The 18633-nt window shown below is 42.0% G+C and overlaps 1 protein-coding gene across 4 annotated transcripts in view; it reads right to left on the bottom strand.

Moving 5' to 3' along the window:
• LOC101156053 (gephyrin-like) overlaps window positions 1–15416 on the bottom strand; it is a 34080-nt gene extending 18664 nt beyond the window's left edge. Inside the window, exons 1-6 of one of the 4 annotated variants that reach the window (XM_023951521.1) lie at window positions 15211–15416; window positions 5060–5138; window positions 4931–4988; window positions 4695–4787; window positions 2682–2776; window positions 2536–2602 (exon numbers count right to left, since the gene is read on the bottom strand). In XM_023951521.1, the coding sequence (XP_023807289.1) occupies window positions 2536–2602; window positions 2682–2776; window positions 4695–4787; window positions 4931–4988; window positions 5060–5138; window positions 15211–15274 (456 nt within the window). In that variant the 5' untranslated portion in view covers window positions 15275–15416. The remainder of the gene's footprint in view (window positions 1–2535; window positions 2603–2681; window positions 2777–4694; window positions 4788–4930; window positions 4989–5059; window positions 5139–15210) is intronic. The other 3 variants (XM_023951518.1, XM_023951522.1, XM_023951519.1) reach the window with 3 other exon arrangements.
• Window positions 15417–18633: the final 3217 nt, after the last annotated feature.

The following is an 18633-nucleotide window of genomic DNA, read 5'->3' as shown; positions in this document are numbered from 1 at the left end:
GCAAGAAAATAAAGGAGATTTAAACTCAGTTTCCAAAACAAAAACAAGAATATGTTCACGCTGCCAAGACATGAAGTATTTCTCACAATACTGGTGGCAGCCATCATCCACACATGGAGAAGACAGAATACAACCTCCTAGTCATCAAATGCAGGACTCATCAAAGAAGCTGAAGGGTCAAGGTCAAGCCTCGGGTGGCCGTCGGAAGGTCAGAGTTTACGATCCAACGGTTAGAAAGAAAGTGTCGGAGAAAAATGGATTCATGGCAAAGTTGAACCCAAAGGCACATCTGGATCCTCCTTAAAACCTTTGTTCTAATAAGACACAAGAGGAACCTTTTGGAAGAAGAGCATCCACAACCCTCTGGACTCAAACAGAATCACACATGGAGGTGGGAGTGTGATGTGTGGGGCAGAGCTGGACATGTTTCAACTATCAGATAACATCTTTTTCTAGGTGATGAACCAACGTCTATTTTTCAAATTTACAATCTGGTCCTGATGCCACCTTGGCTCCATACACCAGGTTCACGTCTGGATGGTAAATGGTAAATGGTGTATACTTATATAGCGCCTCTCTTCCTACAAGGACAAACCGCTTTACAGTCACAGACCCATTCACCCAGTCACACACACATTCACTCACACATTCACACACTGGATGGATCTAAGGGAAGGTTCTGGTCAAGTCCGAAATTGAGATTGTGATTCCGCTGCTGAGAGAGGCATCAGGGTAAATCTGGCCCGCCTAGCTGGAATCAATGATATTGATAACCCTTAGTGTCACTTTGCTGCATGCAGGCAAAAGAATTTCCCCATCAGGAGATAAATAAAGTCTTATCTTATCTCATTAATGTTTTATTGTCCCCTCTAATTCTGGTGCCTACAAATAAACTGAGCTTTGCTGAGGTGCAGAATGTCATTTTGCATTCATGTGTTGTTTTCCTGACCTTCGTGTGTGTTTTTCAAGTCGGAAAGTAATTTTTCTGATCATTCCAACACCACATGAATGCAGCCTTTCTCCAAGTTTCAATTTTTTCTTGGGGCATCAACCCAGTGGTGCAATTGGCACTAAAATGAGAATAAAGGCCACAGTTTAGAAAATATTCTGTTTTAAACTATCTAGTGTTTTTGTCATTTCTTTCTCTTATGAGGTGGATTTCCTAAACACACTACACATCTGCTCCTGGTCCGGCCCTTGTGTCAAATTCTAGAACCCCATGTGGCCCACAAGTCCAAAGGTTGGCCCCCCCTGGTCTAAAGTCAGAGAAAAAGACATAAAAATAAGTTTAAACACTCCTGCACATCACTTCTGAGAATCTGCAGCCTTTTTTAAATAAAACATTCTCTTTCTCTGACAGCCCGGTTTGTTCTCCTGCTAAATCTATGGCTTTGAACCGTTGCTGCCATCTGCTGGCTGCACACTGTAACACAGTAAAGACTGCAATAAAAATGTATCAACTTTAATATCACCCCAACAGAAATGAGAAAATATGGTTAAGTGTGTGTGTGTGTGTGTGTGTGTGTGTGTGTGTGTGTGTGTGGGTGTGTGCGTGTGTGTGTGTGTGTGTGTGTGTGTGCGTGTGTGTGTGTGTGGCAGAAGGGAAGAATGTAACTTCTCAAGGTTGCGATAAATCAAAGTTTTCATTTTTAACTAGTTTTCAAAAAGCAGGGAAATACAACAAAAACTGGAGTGACGGAGGAAAAAAAAGTCCAATTCTTAAATGTTTCTGTAACTTAGAAACTATTTGAATAACATAAATGTAAAATATCTAAGAGTTAACAGAAATTACAACAAGCAATTTATAAAATCTGTATGTTTGATTTCTTGATTCGACTGTAAACAAAATGAACAAACTTATTTGATTAAAACCACAGTGGTTTCTACTTCTGATTAAGATAACTATTTGTTTTATTTTCTTCTTCCCATGATTTACATTTAGAAATGTACAGTGAGCATTTAATAGTAAATATTAAGTAACAATATGTAACTTTGTCTTCATTTTATATCTAGTCTTCAAATACAAAATTCACGGTTAATTTTGGTTAAAGGGTATTTAGATACTTTTCTGTTTAATGTTTTAGAAAGGTATTCCATTGCAAAAACGTTTTCATACAAAAAGTTCATTTATATTTAATGTTATTAATAAGGTTTCAAAGTTGGCACCTCACACATTTTCACCTCACCAAATCTGGCAAAAGTTTGGACCGCCTTGTCCTACAACTTTTTCATCTTTAGCTTTTTTAGGACAATGGTGTTGGACTGCAGACTATGAGGCCCAGCATCATAAACACGGCCCAGTCTGCTGTTTTACAGAACTGTAATGACGACAAACCACTATTTTAGCAAAGGTTTAAGACTAGTGTTGGAGTACTGGACGGTCCATTTGATCAGCTCCTTTCCCATGTGAAGATCGCTACATTTTTTAATAGCTTCATAGTCATGTGACTTCCTGTTCCCATCTGAATTCAGACAGCAGGAGTTCAGAGGTTGGTGCTGTTGCAGGTGCATTCATGTAAGTGCAGATAAATGTACCTGTGAGCCTTTCTTGCTCCCTGGAAGATTGATGATCAGGGTTTTACCACGAATCCCGCAGACTGGCCTGAAAAGGTCAAACACAAAAACGTCAGGAAAGAGGAATATGTCAGGAAACCTTCAGGTATGAATACGACGGCTGTTACCTGGACAACATGCCAAGCGGTGTAACATTGAGAGATCCCATCAGCATGGCCAGAGCCATGCCCGGAGCCTCGCGCTCAATCACCTCCCGGGTGGCCTGCAAAACACAACACCAGAGCTGAAATTAAACTAGTCTGAATCCTCAAATTGGTTTATCTAAATTCTGGTATGGTACTTTAAGTCAAAATGGAAGCCAGAAAGCCAGAAATTAAGTGAATTTCCCAGGAATTGAAGTTTTTCTAGCATTTTCCTGTTGTGTGGGGTGTTTTCACAATCTGGATCAGTTTATTAATCTGAGACGTTCTCGGTAGATGAAGATTTAAATGTCAAGTATGAGTATTGCACAGAAAATCTTCACAATTAAATGCTCCAAATATCTGTTTTTAAAAAAAATGTGTGATAAAAAGGTTGACTGTGTAAAGAGATAACTATAAGACGCAAGAATCTCATTTACCTAAAAATACGAAAATGACCTCAGTTCCTTTACTTCTGTTGTTAATTGGCTTTTTTTGAAAGACAAAACTTGAGAACTAAGTTGCCTGCAGGCGTAGGCGTGAGTCTGCAGGTCTGCATATGCGGCAGCTTCTCTTGCCACAACTAACTACTCTTACTTTGGCGACTCCCCACAGCTACACCTAACGTCACAGCAAGTTTTCTCTTCTGTTTTTCACTTTTGTACACAAATATGATGTATAGGTTTGCGTTGATCTTGCATCTAAATAATGGGCATCACATCTTTGTTCGGTACATGTCAGATTGCGTCTTGTTTTTCATTTGTCGTTTCACACTAGTGCCTTCTGTTGTGAGTCTGCCGGTGTCTGCGTGAGTCTGCAGGAGTCTTCATGAGTCTACGTGAGTCTGCAGGAGTCTTCATGAGTCTGCGGGGGTCTGCGTGAGTCTGCGTGAGTCTGCAGGGGTCTGCGTGAGTCTGCAGGTGTCTGTGTGAGTCAGCAGGGGTCTGCAGGAGTCTGCGTGAGTCTTCATGAGTCTGCGTGAGTCTGCAGGAGTCTGCGTGAGTCTGCAGGAGTCTTCATGAGTCTGCCGGTGTCTGCGTGAGTCTGCCGGTGTCTGGGTGAGTCTGCAGGGGTATGCGTGAGTCTTCATGGGTCTGCCGATGTCTGCGTGAGTCTGCCGGTGTCTGGGTGAGTCTGCAGGGGTCTGCGTGAGTATGCGTGAGTCTTCATGGGTCTGCCGATGTCTGCGTGAGTCTGCAGGGGTCTGCGTGAGTCTGCAGGTTTTCTGGGAGTCTGCAGCTGTCTGCATGAGTAGAGACGTCTTCGAGTGTAGGGATGGGATATGTAATTTTTACTGGCCTTTACCGATAACCAATATTTCCCCCGCAGCTGTGGCCGATAGGCGGTTTTTGCCGATACCGATATTTAAGTGTAACACAAAGTTTAGATTTACTTTTTCTTTTCTTTATTGAAAATGCACAAAATTTTTTTCACTGGACAATCACATTGTACATGACCTTTTTAACACACAGCAAGGGATCTCAAAGGAACAAGTATCACTTTAAAACATTCCAAATATATCTAAAAACATTCAGACCATTTATTGAATGTTGGATACAACTGTTAACCATAAGCTCCCCATTGCCAGGGATCTATTAGGAACAAGTTTTCATCCCTATCAAAAATAACAATTACCTGAAGACAGTGAATTACTGACTAAGTCTGTCAACATACGCTTGTCTATCTATTATGAACTTGTTACAAATTAAAGTACATCTAAAACAGTCCAAAGAATATCAGTTGATTTTTAATATTGGAGCGATACCGATAAACTCAAGTTATGCAAATATTGGCCAATACCGACACTGGCACAGATATGCCGCCCATCCCTATTGGAGAGTATACATGTGTCCATGTTAGTCTGCAGGTGTGTGTGTGTGTGTGTGTGTGTGTGTGTGTGTGTGTGTGTGTGTGTGTGTGTGTGTGTGTGTGTGTGTGTGTGTGTGTGTGTGTGTGTGTGTGTGTGTGTGTGTGTGTGTGTGTGAATCTGCAGGAGTCTACCTCAGGTGTAACATCTCGGGGTGCAAATCCAGTTCCTCCTGTAGTGAGAATGAGATTGAGCTCCTGTTCATCACACCATTCCAAAAGTGTTTCCTGGAAGTACAATAATTAGTTAAAGAGACAACAATTGAACTTGAATACAATGAAAACTACACAGGGACAAACAAATCAGTGTTGTGTCTAAGTAATAAACGCTCAGCTGTCAGTGTAGCTGAACTCTTCCTCAAGACACATACCTTGATTTCGTCGACCTCATCTGGAACTACTTTGTAGGCTGATATGACTCCTCCGAGACTGCAGGTAGAGACCACAGTTAATGTCACGATAAGGTGTTTGTTGGCATGTCTGTTCTTCTGGAAACTTACAGGGAGGGGTCATGAACTAAGTCTTTCAGGTTGACTCCACTCCTATCTTCTGAAAGGTTCTTGTAACAGCTGTCACTGACTGTAAAAACACAGGATTTCAGGCTTTGTTATAACATATCAGATGCTTCACTTTGACTAGTAAACTCCAGGATTTAGTTTTTCTCTATTAAATAAGTGGAATCTAATTAATTCAAATTAATTATCAGTTAAAACTATGAAAAAAAACTATGTTTCATCTGTTTATGGCTTTGGTGCCAAAAAAAAATGGAAATTGACAAAGAAAACAGAAAACCCACCAGGCAGATCAAAAAGTTCTACAAAATATTTGTGAATTTCAAATACGTGAAATGAAATATTTAAAAACCCCAGGACGAAGACGAAAGATGTTGTGAAGATGCTGGCTAGGCCTGCACAATATCCCGCAGATTTATCGTTATCGAGAGATCAAGCTGTGCAATACGCATATCGCAAAAGACAGCAAAGATTGCAATAAATGGTAACCTTCAATGTGTTAAAAAAATCTTATGGCGGCTTGAAGTATTTAACTAATCAAATAAATCCCTTTATGCATTTGATCAATCAGATGGAGCCCTTTTATGTTAGATGTTCCCCTCTTATGTCAACGAGGGTCATCTTCTTCCTCTTTCGGCTTCTCCCATCAGGGGTCGCCACAGCGAACAAGTCGCATGGTAAACTTGGCAATGTTTTACGCCGGATGCCCTTCCTGACGCAACCTTCTCCAACCAGTATGGAACCGGCACGGAGGTGGAGAAGGGAACAGGGAGCAGCCCGGAGTTGAACCCTGGTTGCACGGACGGAAGGCGCCGGAAACCAGCACTATGTCAACGAGGGTCATATGGAGTATAATTCTTAAACTGTTGCAATGAAATGGGAATGCTGTTTTGGGTTGTTTTGCTATTTGTTTATATACTGCAAATCCTATCGTCATCGCAATATTAATCACTTATATCGCCAGTTTTCCTCGGATCGTACAGCCCTAATGCTGGCTGAAGATGGCAACAGTGAAACGGGTAGACATGGGCTGAAAGGCTACTCTGCCAAGAAGAAGCCATTACTCCAAAAGAAACATAGAAAAGCCAGATTAAAGTTTGCTAATGCTCACAAGGATAAAGACTTTCATTTTTGGAGACATGTCCTGTGGTCTGACGAAACTAAAATTCAACTGTTTGGCCACAATGACTGTGGCTATGTTTGGAGGGGAAAAGGGGAAGCCAGCAGGCCTTGGAACACCAACTGTAAAACATGGGGGTGGTAGCATCATGTTGTGGGACTGGTGCACTTCACAAAATAGATGGCATCATGAGGAAAGAACAGTAAGTGGAAATATTGAAGCAACATCTGAAGACATCAGCCAGAAAGTTGAAGCTTGGGAGCTAATTGACAATGAGCAGAATCGTACTGCCAAACTGGTTACAAGTGGCTTAAGGATAAAAAAGTCAATGTTTTGGAGTGGCCAACACAGAGCCCGGATCCTATTGAACATTTATGGTCAGGGCTGAAGATCCGTGTACATGCAAGGCGACCAACAAACGTTGCTCAGTTAGACCAGTTCTGTCAGGAGGAATGGGCCAAAATTCCTACCAAATATTGTGAGAAGCTTGTGGAAGGACATCCAAGACATTTGACCCAAGTACTGCAGTTTAAAGGCAATAGTACCAAATATTAATGAAATGTCTGTAAACCTTTGACTTTGGTAAAAGTAATAAAAACTTGTCTTAAAAAAACAGTCTTATTATTCTGACATTTAGCAAATAGAAATAATTTTGTTAATTGTAATTGACTTAAAATAGTTTACTTTTAGTTCTTGTCTGATGGTGAGAAAAAAAAGCATCTATGCGTTTTTATGTGGTGTATGTAAACTTCTAGTTTCAACTGTACTTGTGTGAATAGTTAACAGAGCTTTATGCAGGTTGATCAGCTCACAAAAGGAAATGAAGGCTTTTAAAAAGTTGAACATCTTCATCCTGAGTCTTCATCAGTGTTTGAAGTTGAACGTTACAACAGCTCTGGTGGATTCATAGCTGCACTGAGGTCTCCGTTAAAAATCCATCAGCTATTTTCTTTGAATATTCTGTCCTCTGCAGATACTCCCCAGTACCGATGGATCTGACATCAATGCGTTTGACAATGAATTGGGAAAAAAAAAAAAATAAAACAATTTCCTTTGCTATTTTCTTTTTTTTACAACATTGTCAGTAAAAAAAAAAACTGCAATAACAATGTTCAGGAAAACTGTAATATAACTTGTTTCATAATTAAATTGTTTATGTGTCTCAGAAAACACGCAGGTCATTTATTAATGAGGGTCATTTTATTCTACAAGCAGCTGGGAATGCTGCTCTCCACTGCAGCTGCCTGGTGAAGGCCATAGGTTTGAGATTATTGAGGGTCATGTGGCCTTTTTAAATGCTGCCCTGAAGGAGCCTCTACCTCCAAGTTAATTAAGGTCTTGGACCTCATTTAAATGAAAACTTATGACCATCTTAAACTTCTCCTACAGTAAAAATGTGATTTAAATAGTATGTAATTCAAATGTTAAAAGCAGGATTTATTTTCTAATTCAGTTAATTTTGTTGAACGCCTCTATTTTACAGTCACTAATTTTAACTTTTGTTAAGGCTTTACTTCTGCAAAAACTATAAGATCGTTAAAGATATAAAGATCTTTCTTTTAAAGCCATATTTTCTTGTTTGGTGGACCTTTGGTGCAATTTTAATCACAAAGATCTACTGTCTGTAGTGTAGCCGTAGTGCAGTGAGCCTGCCAAGAAGGTAGTAAAGGGCGATACAAGTACACACCATTTACCTCACTTCCAGGTACACTGGGTTGTTACCGCACTCTACATGCCAAATCAGACCCTCACTTCTCAGCTAATCACAATCATATTTTCGCCACTATGATTGTCCCTGCATTCTAGTCAGTCTTGGGTCCTTCTCCACCTTGTTCTCCACCTGGAATGATGCTCTGCCATGGTCTGGCTCCTTCACCATTAGCATCTAGGCTCTGGGGGGGTTAATTCATCTATGGCTAGAGCTTTTCCCACACACATGGGGTGACAGTGGCTCAGGTGGTTGAGCGGGTCGTCCAATGACCGAAGGGTTGGTGGTTCAATCCCCGCTCCCACCAGGCAAAATGTCGTTGTGTCCTTGGGCAAGACACTTCACCCTCCTTGCCTCCAGTGTGGCTCCACTGGTGTGTGAATGTGCATGAATGCTCCCGGTGATGGTCATAGGGGCCGTAGGTGCGAAATGGCAGCCACGCCTCTGTCAGTCTGCCCCAGGGCAGCTGTGGCTACAACCGTAACTTACCGTCACCAAGTATGAATGAGGAGTGAATGAATAATGGACACACTGTAAGCGCTTTGGGTGTCTTGAAAAGCGCAGATAAATCCAATCCATTATTACACATAAGACGTCATCAGCCCACAACCTAACCGCCAAAGATCTTGTACATCTGTCTGGCTCACAAATCTTTACTCGCATAACCGTGAACTCTCCTTTCTAAATCACATTCACTGATCTAATTTTTTTCCAATGGCGTTAAAAAAAGCAGAGGATGAAAAAAAATGGTTTAGTTTCTCCAGGCCTGTTTTTCTGTGGCACACTCGCACTCGCTACGTGTTTTCTGTGGAAGCGTTGATGCATACCCACCCAGGGTAAGTTAATAAAGGTAGGTGGTGATTTTCTTTACGCACATCTTTCAGATTTTTCAGATTCTTAGTCTAAAAGCTTAAGGTCAGGGCAGGTCTGTGATACATCAAAGTGGTGCAAAAGCATGTTCTCGGACATCAGCACGATGCTAGCAGCAATTCAATAATGGCCCGACCATTGCTAATGTAGCCCGCTATATGTGAAATTCTTTGTTTTCTACAATAATTCTAGATGTTATAAAGACCTACTTCAATGAAAATGGGGTTTTTACCATGTGATTCTAGCATTTCTCTAATAATAGAAGACATATATAAAAAAAGAAATTCTGGGCTTTTCTTCATCACGGTGAATGAAGAGCAGATGTTTGAGGTTTGAGTGCTGTTTGAAGAAGACTGTAGTTGTTACATAGAAACTACAATCGGCCACTAGCTCCCTATTCTGCTCCATTCTGACACATTCATTTGTAGATCAACAACGTCTTTTTTTCCTCATCTGAGCTGGAATCTGGCTCAAAACTGTACGGCTGAATATCTTTGATCTTGCTCCCCATTTTTGTTGCACCGCTAATGTCAGGTTGGGGGTGTGAGGGGTTGTAAGCTAGCAGGAGACCATATACACAGGGATGACGGGAAATGAGCATAGCCTTACTCCGCACCAACAGTCCTGCCCAGAACTCAATGGGGAATTTCTGATGAGCTCCTGCCGCTCTACAGACACTATGTCCTAGTAAACGACACAGGTTTTTTTGATTTTGGCTAAAAAGGGCATCATCAGAATTAAAAGACAGCTGGGAACGCTTTTAAAACAAATCAAAAGATTATGGGAGTGGGACTTTAAGGCTGTTAACCCCATTTATACACTTTTGTCAGGCAGACATTAATTTTTCACACTTTTCTCTTTTTTTTAAACTCTCAAAGTTCAAACCTTTGAAAAGAAACAAGGCCAGCACAAAGATGTATGTAAATTTACCAAGCTGAACGCATTCTCTGCTGAAGGCAGGGCACGGAGGATATTGATTGAAAATCCTCTACAGCCAATCAGGACACAGAACACAATGTCCTCTTTAAAAAAAGCACAAAATAATGTGCAAGACAGCAAAACCTCAAAAGGTGAATCACAAAATAGCAAGGGACCGCTGTATTTGCTTTCTAGAAACCATATATTCAATTCAGCTTTATAAAATGCTGATTTACATCCAGAGACGAGTCAAAGAGAAGTGAGAAAAAAATAACACTAAATATTGCGTGTTCCTTTGGCTACTTCCTTAAGGATTATACACAGCAAATAACTCTGCAAATTGCACATAATGTGGCTTTTATTTTCTGGTGAATGGCTTCCTGATGCAACCCTTTGCCTTACTTTGGACCAGCACATGGAATCGCACTAACACCCCCCCTGTCCCTGCTCAGTTTATCAGATCAGAAGAGTTTGTACCATTGACTGTTTATGAGGACAGGACTGAGGTACCCTTTCCCCCTAGCGTCCCACACAGGAAGTACCTGCTGGCTCCAAAAAGGCCCATAGACGTCTATAGAGAAATAAACATCTGTTACTCAGTCGGTCCATTGGTCAGAATAACCATTCTTGCTCTGATAGCTTTTTTTTTTAACATCTTCTTCTTTGTCAGGACTGTTTTTCATGATGTTTTTCTCTGTAGAGAAAATTATTCAAGGTTGAACGTTCAAAACGTTTGATTGATAGGTTCTTCAGAGCCCACTTTCAAGTGGTAGTGGTGTGGACTTACAACAAGCTCACTCCTGATTGCAAGAAACGATGACTAAAGGCCCGTACACACCGGGACGAATATTCGCCAGGCGTTATTCGCCAGCGTTTTTCGCCACGTTTTTTGTATTTACACCCAGGCGGTTTTTGTTGACGATGAGCCGAGCGAACATGCATTTTCCTTCTTTGTTTAGTCACAAGGCGTTTAACGTCGGCGAATATCGCGGGCGAAATTCGTCCCGGTGTGAACAGGCCTTTAGACTACCTTTAACCAATCGCTGCTTACTGACAATTTTGGGTTCCAAGATGGCGACTTCCATATCACAAAAAAATGACGACTGAATGACTGAGCCATAAGTAAATAATTTTCTATGGGTGAAGCACACTTACTCTGTCCTGTTCTCTACAGTCAATAGTTCTGCCACATAGGAGGAAACAGAGAGAGATGGGGGTAGGTGTTTTGCTAGAAGACTCCCACCCCCCAGCCCCCCATTGCAGTGATACAAAAGGACAAGGAGAGCTGGGTGATATGACCAAAAAATAAAAACCCCTTTACCTTAAAAGGCCTAAATTCGATTTTGAATCGACATTCCTAAAAGGAACAACAAGAATCTAGCAATCTATGTGACTCCTAAGTAAAGGATGTATACTTGCTTTAACTGTTCTAGTTTTATTCTCAGGATCCTCTGCGTGCCTGCGTAATGACCATGGCACCGTTGTATAGACCCCAGAACAACATAGTTGTGCAGTAAACACAAAACGAGACAGAACATCGTAATGTCAATTACAAATACTATCAGTCCAATAAACAGAGAATACAAGGCCATGCGGAATCTGACAAACACCTTTCAAACAAGACAACAATAGTCTATCAGATCTATAGTGGAAGTTGAGTGTCTGGACCAACAGGATTATCCAGAAGCTGCTGAACAAAGAAGCAAAAACTGGAAAATATTCTCCAAGATCTCCACAGTTATGAATAAGCCATCATGTGACTTAAAGCTGACAGAAGGTGTAAACACCAATGCCACTGTATTTGTGTCCTTGTTCGCGGTGCACAAGCACAGACAGTAAAAGATACTTTTAGACAGAATCGGGAAGAGTAAATCATATCAATGGCCTTGACATGTTAGTATGTTGCCAAAAACTATCCTATTCAGGGTAAAAATCTGTAGGTTTTAGTTATGTGATGGTAAAGACAATTCCCGAGGGAAATAAATGACGTATTTTATTTAGAATTTCTTTACAATATGTTCACGTCCTCAATTAGAAAAAGACAAAAAATAAAATCCAATGACTGTACACACCCAGGGCATATTTTTCTACTATGAAAAAACAGATACATAATGATGCCAGGACCTGGCTCCATTTCTCCATGATAGAACAAAAGCAAAATCATTCACGTTAACCTGGTTAGCATTGAGGTTTATCCTGTAATGCTAGCCTTCTAAGTGCAAACTTAACTTGAATTTACTCAAATTTTGTTCCAATGAAGACAATTAAATAGTTTAATAAAAACTTTAAGATGAACAGCAACAAGTTCAGGTTTTTAAGTCTGCTCAACATTAGTTTTTTTAACAAAACACAGAAACATATTAAAAATAAAAAATTATTTCAGGAATTATTATTGGAGGTGAAGTAGCTAAGATGAAACCAATACAACAAAAAGATCCGTATAAAGTCCAAAAGACCACACTATTCAAATGAAGAAGTAAGTCCAAACCCTTGACTGGTGGCCTGAAGCAGCTTAATTATTTCATCGATTCATGCACAATAAGTAAATTGTGTCCAAGTTTATTCTTGTTTTTGACTGTAGCAATTGTAATTATCTTTTTGAGAAGATTAGATCAAATGAAGTATCTATAAAACACTTTTGACTGCAACGTCAAAAAAAACACAACCTCAGTTTGGAACAAAACTGTATTTTTATTCCAGTATGTGTAAAAGGGAAATGTTTAACTCTTAACACAGTTTTTCAGATCAAATGATCAAATCTTTATACTTTAACTACTTTATATGTAAATCATCTGTTCTTTCATCTCTTTAGACACTTGGAATACTGTTTAATGGAACCTGAATCACCTCATCAAGCCACAGAAATTAGGTTTTCGGTTAGCATAGGATCAGAATTTGCTTTTATTCATACGGTCTTGTGGACTCGGTTGGGATTTGTGCGGATAAATGCCCCTCAGCCACCCCCTCCAGGTTTGGTTTACTTTCACACAAGATGCTGAAGCCTCCACACATCATGCAATTCCAACAGCTGGAGGGCAGTTCTCTAAAGCAAGCTTCTACCAGGATGGAAAAAAGCAGGAAGAAAAGCAGTGAGTTGTGCTGGTCCTCTACTATCATCCATGAAGAGGCTCCTCCAGCTCCAAACTGCACCACCTTTAGGCGTTCTCGCATGGATTTTATGTTCATGCTAATGTTGTTAGCCCGTGTTAGCATACTGCTAATCCTGGCTTCCGGCTCCGTTTTTCAACAGAAAAAGCACTGACCACACGGATTAAAATTAAAATGATGAGCGAACAGGCGCTTCATAATAACCGTAAAATTAATAAAAGCACGTTTAGGAGATCATCTTGTATAATACCGAGCTGACGTATCTATGTATGCAGCCGCTCTGCGGATTTAAATTTCTCTTCCGGTTTTTAAAAACACTACTGCGCATGTGCGAATGATTTATTCCGACCGAAAGTGTGACCCATGTGAATGTTTTTATAATCTGAAAAAGTTTTTCTGGGCCCATCTACACGGTTGGATTCTAATCCGACCAATAATCCTTATCAACATATTTTGCACATGTAACCGCGTCTTATGGTGTCGACGTGGCGGGGCGTGGCATCACGATGGTGTCTCTCCATCGTGATGTCACTCACCCATCACGATGGACGATGGTATCGTCCATCGGCACAACCCTACTGCATATTGTAGCTGGGCAGATGTTATTAAGGCAAAGGACATTGCTGGTATTTCAAGTTACACTGAAGCTATGTGTACTCTGCAGTCAAGCGGGGAGCTGCAGACAAAGCTGTGTTCAGGAACCACTTGGTGCATTTAACCCTAACCTAACTGTAACCCTAACCTTAAGGCTTCCTCCAGATCCGTGTGGCCAAGAAAGAAGCACCGCACTGGCTTCATAGATGTAGAAAGTCACTTTCTTTAAAATACAAAAACCTGCAACTGACAACAACATTTAGCCTCAGACGATGCAGGAATGTAAATCTTGGCTGCACGTATTACGTGATGCCAACGTGAATTTCCATCAGTTTTTGTGCTGGTTTTTCTTAAATACATGTGAATAACTTTATAAAAAATGAATGAATAAAAAAAATATACATTGATGAACCAAACTAGCTTGCTACGTGATCTGATTATTTTGCTTGTAATAGACCATCATTATAAACATTTAACTGCAATGCTGTGGCTCTCTTGCCTCCAGAATTAGTTTTTTTTTCTTTGTTGTTGTCATGGTTTTTGTAGTTGATTGCAAAACATTGCATCCCTTTTTTGTAATTCTTTGCGTACTAGTTTAGACTTCCTCAGCTCTTCACTCGGGAAAACTTTGTGGCGCATGTGTGTCATATGACGGCCAAGCCAGTAATATGTATACTTCTTCATGATTCCTCCTATGTCAGATCCTCTCTGTGAGTGTCTGTTGTTCTAACACTTACAGCCTCTCCTCCTCTCTCTGGTCTGTAAAAGTCCATCTGCATTCACACTGAAGTGAAACGCACCAGAGTTCCCCTGCAACTGAACAAAAACCCTTATTCTGAAGAGGACCCGAGTTCAGGTGAACTTTCACACCTGGCTGCAGGAAGATGCTGTGCGTCTGCCCAAAGCTGAACATGATAAAGGAGATGCTTGGAACTGTCCCTGTGCAGGTTTTAGTGTTCTTTCTCGTGTCCGCTTGCAGAACCTTCTGTCTAGAGTTGAAGGTTCTATTCCCTGAAGAAGGCTTTTTTTGACCCTGCCTCGGCGTTTCGGGGCACGTTTGTGTGACAGCCGCCCGCTTCAGGCTCCTCAGCATGACTCTCACGTCTCTGCCTCCAGCGGCTGACTGTCAGCTGACACGCCGCCGTACTCCGGTCTCAGCCCTCCTCCTCCTCTGCACGACTCGCTATCGGCAGAACCGCGGCGGCTTCGGCGCTGCCGTTCAGTTCAAAGAGCCACCGGCCATCTTTCTGCGCTGAGAGAAGCGCGATGCTTTCAAAGTCGAAAGAAACGGGAGAGCAAGGCGGCGGTGGGCTGAACGGCGGCTCTGCAGCGGGACATGAATAATGCAGCTCATGTCGGCGCGGCACGGATTTGCAGCGGTTCAAGCCAGAGGCATTCAGCGGAAGACACCAGCTGCCTTCTTCAGAATAAATGCTCCGAAGGGGTTTTTACGTTATAACTAAAATCTGCCAAACACTTTTGCTCTTATTTTGAAAGGCTGGGCCGCCGTGTCGCCCGCCTCCTATCCGCCTTGATTCCACATTAAACCCCGCTGCTCTGGCGTTTACGGTTAAAAACACTTCTGAACCGGACGCCAGTCGTCCCGTCCATTAACCTATCTTCACCTGCGACCCAACAGAACGTCCCAACAGCTGGACCCAACCGGGACGCCAGCACAGACCCGGTTAGCACGGTGGCTAGGCAGGCTAGCTCTGCAGCGGTGACAGCTCGGTTCGTGACTCGGTCCGTGCGCCGCCCCTAACACCGAACAGTTCGGCTGAGCGGTTCGGTATCCCGTCTTGAATCAAACCGTCCCCCTACCTGTCAAAATTCCCACGCGGGTCTGATGGTCGTGGTTGGTGAGCACCATTCCGTCCGCCGCCATGTTTACAACCTCTGTCTCCACTGTGACTGCGCGTGCACGGACGGAGAGCGGGGGCGTGCACGAGGCTGCTGCACCTCTGGAGGACGTGCGCGTGGCTGCGCGTGTGCTCGTGTCCTTTAGCGTAACCGCCCTCTAGTAAAATGCAGTTAAAAACCGTAAAGGCAGCGTGCGCGCGCGCTTCCGCCGGTGACTTGATTCAGTAATGAAATGTGGAGTTCTGTGCTGTTCTGTGTTCTGCACTGCAGGGTTCCTCTATCAATGTTATCAAGTCACGCAAAGAAAACACATTTCACTTTCTAATAAATAAATAAAAAACGAACAAAACACATTTTTAAAAGTTTTCTTTCGACATACATTCATTATCAATACAGAAAATATGGCCATAAAAATGCACTGCAAAAATAAATGTAAAATCTTGTTCTGTCCAACAGCTGAGCAGACAGATTAGAGCTGAAGGCTTTTTGTGTTGGACAGGTTTTACTATCACAAAAAGAGGTTATATAGCTTCGAGAAACCAGGGTGTAGATTTGTATAAACCCCTTTTTGTCTTATTATTTTTTATTTATTTGTTACATCTAGTGTGTGTGGGGAGGGAGAGGGGAAGAATGTGAGGGGGTGGGGGGGTGGAAGAGAGTAAAAGGAAGAAAAGGTGAAATGGTGGGGGATACAAGCACTGATTTGAATAAGTTATTATTTTAAGCTGTAACAATTATACCAGATCTGCTGGAAAGACAAATATTACATCAAAGGTGAAAATCTGACACTAAGATGAGCAAAAAATATCTGTCCATCAATACACTGTGGGTAAGGAGGAGGGATGAAGCAGACAGGGAGCCGTGTGGTAGTGTGCACGTGCACGTGGGGGTGGAGATACATGCAAGCTGCCGAAGTGAACCATGTGTTCATAAGGGGAACCAGAACCTACCCAGCCAGACCAGGATAGGGGAGGAGAGCCCCCCAGGCCAGGAGCCCCCCCAGCATCCGGACCCAGGCAGCCCGGGGGGGGGGGGGGGGGGGATCGCCCACCCCACCAGCCAGGCACAGAGAAGGCCCCCCTACAGGGGCCCCCCCAATGCCCAGGTTCGCCACGCACCCACAGCCACCCCCCATAACCCTGTAAATTTGCTTCATTGTCATCTGATGCTTTTTCAACATCCGGTCTATTGTGGAGATGCTTATAGAGTTGACATTTTGGAATATGACATGTTTGTAGTATTGCAGCGCGGATCTGTCTCAATGTGATGGCATTATTTGCTAGCACCATGTTACAGATCTCTTGTTCTTGTTGTTTATTGAGAAGTTTTCCTCTGCCACCCGTGTAAGGTTGTGGTCTAATCCTAGACATAGAATTCAAAGGACAACGCTTAATGTATACCTTATGTATTCCTTACAGAATGAGTTACATATGTAATTGTATTGTTGTTTTTCTTACAGTAACTTTACCACAGTTCTAATGCATCACTGCACAGTGACTGAAATACTACTATAAACTGTATCATCATCAATACTGTAGAAAATAAACTATTCCATAGTTTATCATGGTTCCATAGTTTATTTTCTCCAATGTTTTTCTTGTCATTTTTAGTATCATAACATCCCGGGCCTATCACACTCACACCAAATGAATAGGTAAAATGTGTAAATAAATATATGTCTTGCTCTGTGCACAGTGTCCTGTCCTATACAACATATAATTCTATCATTGACTGACTACATACCTGTTTTCTCTGCAAAAGGTTTGGATGATGGAGGAGACTGTGGAGCAAGGCACATTAGGCTGCACTCGGCGACCTGCTTTTGTGAGGCCATGGTTGATGACATGGTCTATAATTGTGGCCAGAATTTCATCCGGGACAGCATAGTGTCTTCATGCTCCTTGGCCTCTTCCATCTATTCCACCACCACGCACCCTCACTCCTCCTCCTCTTCCCCATATTGCAGGAACGGCCGTGGTGCAGCGGTAGGGCGGTCGACCCATGAGCGTAAGATTGCAGGTTCGATGGGCCCGCCTTGCACGCCCATGTGTCGAAGTGTCCTTGGGCAAGACACTGAACCCCACCTTGCCTCTGGTGGGAGGTTGGCGCCAGTGTTTGGCAGCGGAGCCGTGAATGTGTGTGTGCATGGGTGAATGGGACTGTGACTGTAAAGCGCTTTGGGCCTTCGAAAGAGGGTAGAAAGCGATATATAAGTATACGCCATTTACCATTTACCATATTCCACCACCACGCACCCTTACTCCTCCTCCTCTTCCCCATATTCCACCACCACGCACCCTTACTCCTCTTCCTCCTACTCCTCCTCCTCTTCTTATTCCTTCTCCTCCTTCTCTTCTTCCTCTTCCTCCTCCTCCTCCTCGAGCAGACAGTTGCCCTTGTTCATTTACCTGGCCAGGTATCTCCATGTTCAGACATTGTACTGGTCCTGCATGGTCAAGCTTTTTACATACATTTTTGGCAACATTCACAGTCATGGACAGCACCTGTCAGGTAACTAAACATACTGTTTGATTGGTCATCTGAGATGTGTGAAACTCCTCCTTCGTTAGTCAAGTTCTAGTTTCACCTAATTGTCAATTGCTGTAATAAATTTATCAAATGTTCCAAGGGATTCATTTATCGCATTCATGGTATTATGTTCTTGACTAATTTTGACAATTGAACAGATTATTGTGCATGTGACGACTTACACAATGAAATGATGCTGATTCATTTTGGAGTGAAAAATCATTAGTTACTATCAGTTTAGATCAACAAGATTTATTCACTTGGAAATTGTGCTATATGAAGGCTACCTGTACTTAATCACTTGCAAAGATGTACTAAGACATTTGCAATTTGATGAAACTAATGAGAAATTCCATTCTGTTGTGAACAATTGCCAAGTGGCTTGGAGGTTTGTCCATGTTGTTTTGAGAATGTAATTTCTGTTTCAAGAAATGAGCCAAACCAATGGAGACAAACTGTAAAAAGTATATTATTCTGTATACATTTTCTTTTTACTCTGATTTTTACTCTACTTCATGTGTGTGAAGGATAACGGTTACAATTTCCTTGGCAGTATGAGTGCAATGTGTGCTGTTAAACCTAAGAGGCTACTCTTACGCTAAAATCCCTTTTCTTTATTTTCAGTTTTATACAAAATTGTATTCTGTTAGCTATACAAAAACAGTACAGTTACCATTGTCAATAAAGGACTGAGCTAATACTGAAAGGTGGACATGAGGGATGTTTAAATGGTCCTCTGCTATAGTGACAAAACATCTAATCATTTGTACTTGCTGTGCTTACACAACACCAAAGGGACAAAGTATTTTAGGGGCACTGACTGTTTAAGTGAGAAGGAAATGGTGAACCATGGCG

Source organism: Oryzias latipes, chromosome 22 (genome assembly GCF_002234675.1).
Source record: "Oryzias latipes chromosome 22, ASM223467v1".
Lineage (NCBI taxonomy): Eukaryota > Metazoa > Chordata > Actinopteri > Beloniformes > Adrianichthyidae > Oryzias > Oryzias latipes.
This window is presented reverse-complemented; position numbering and strand designations above follow the sequence as displayed.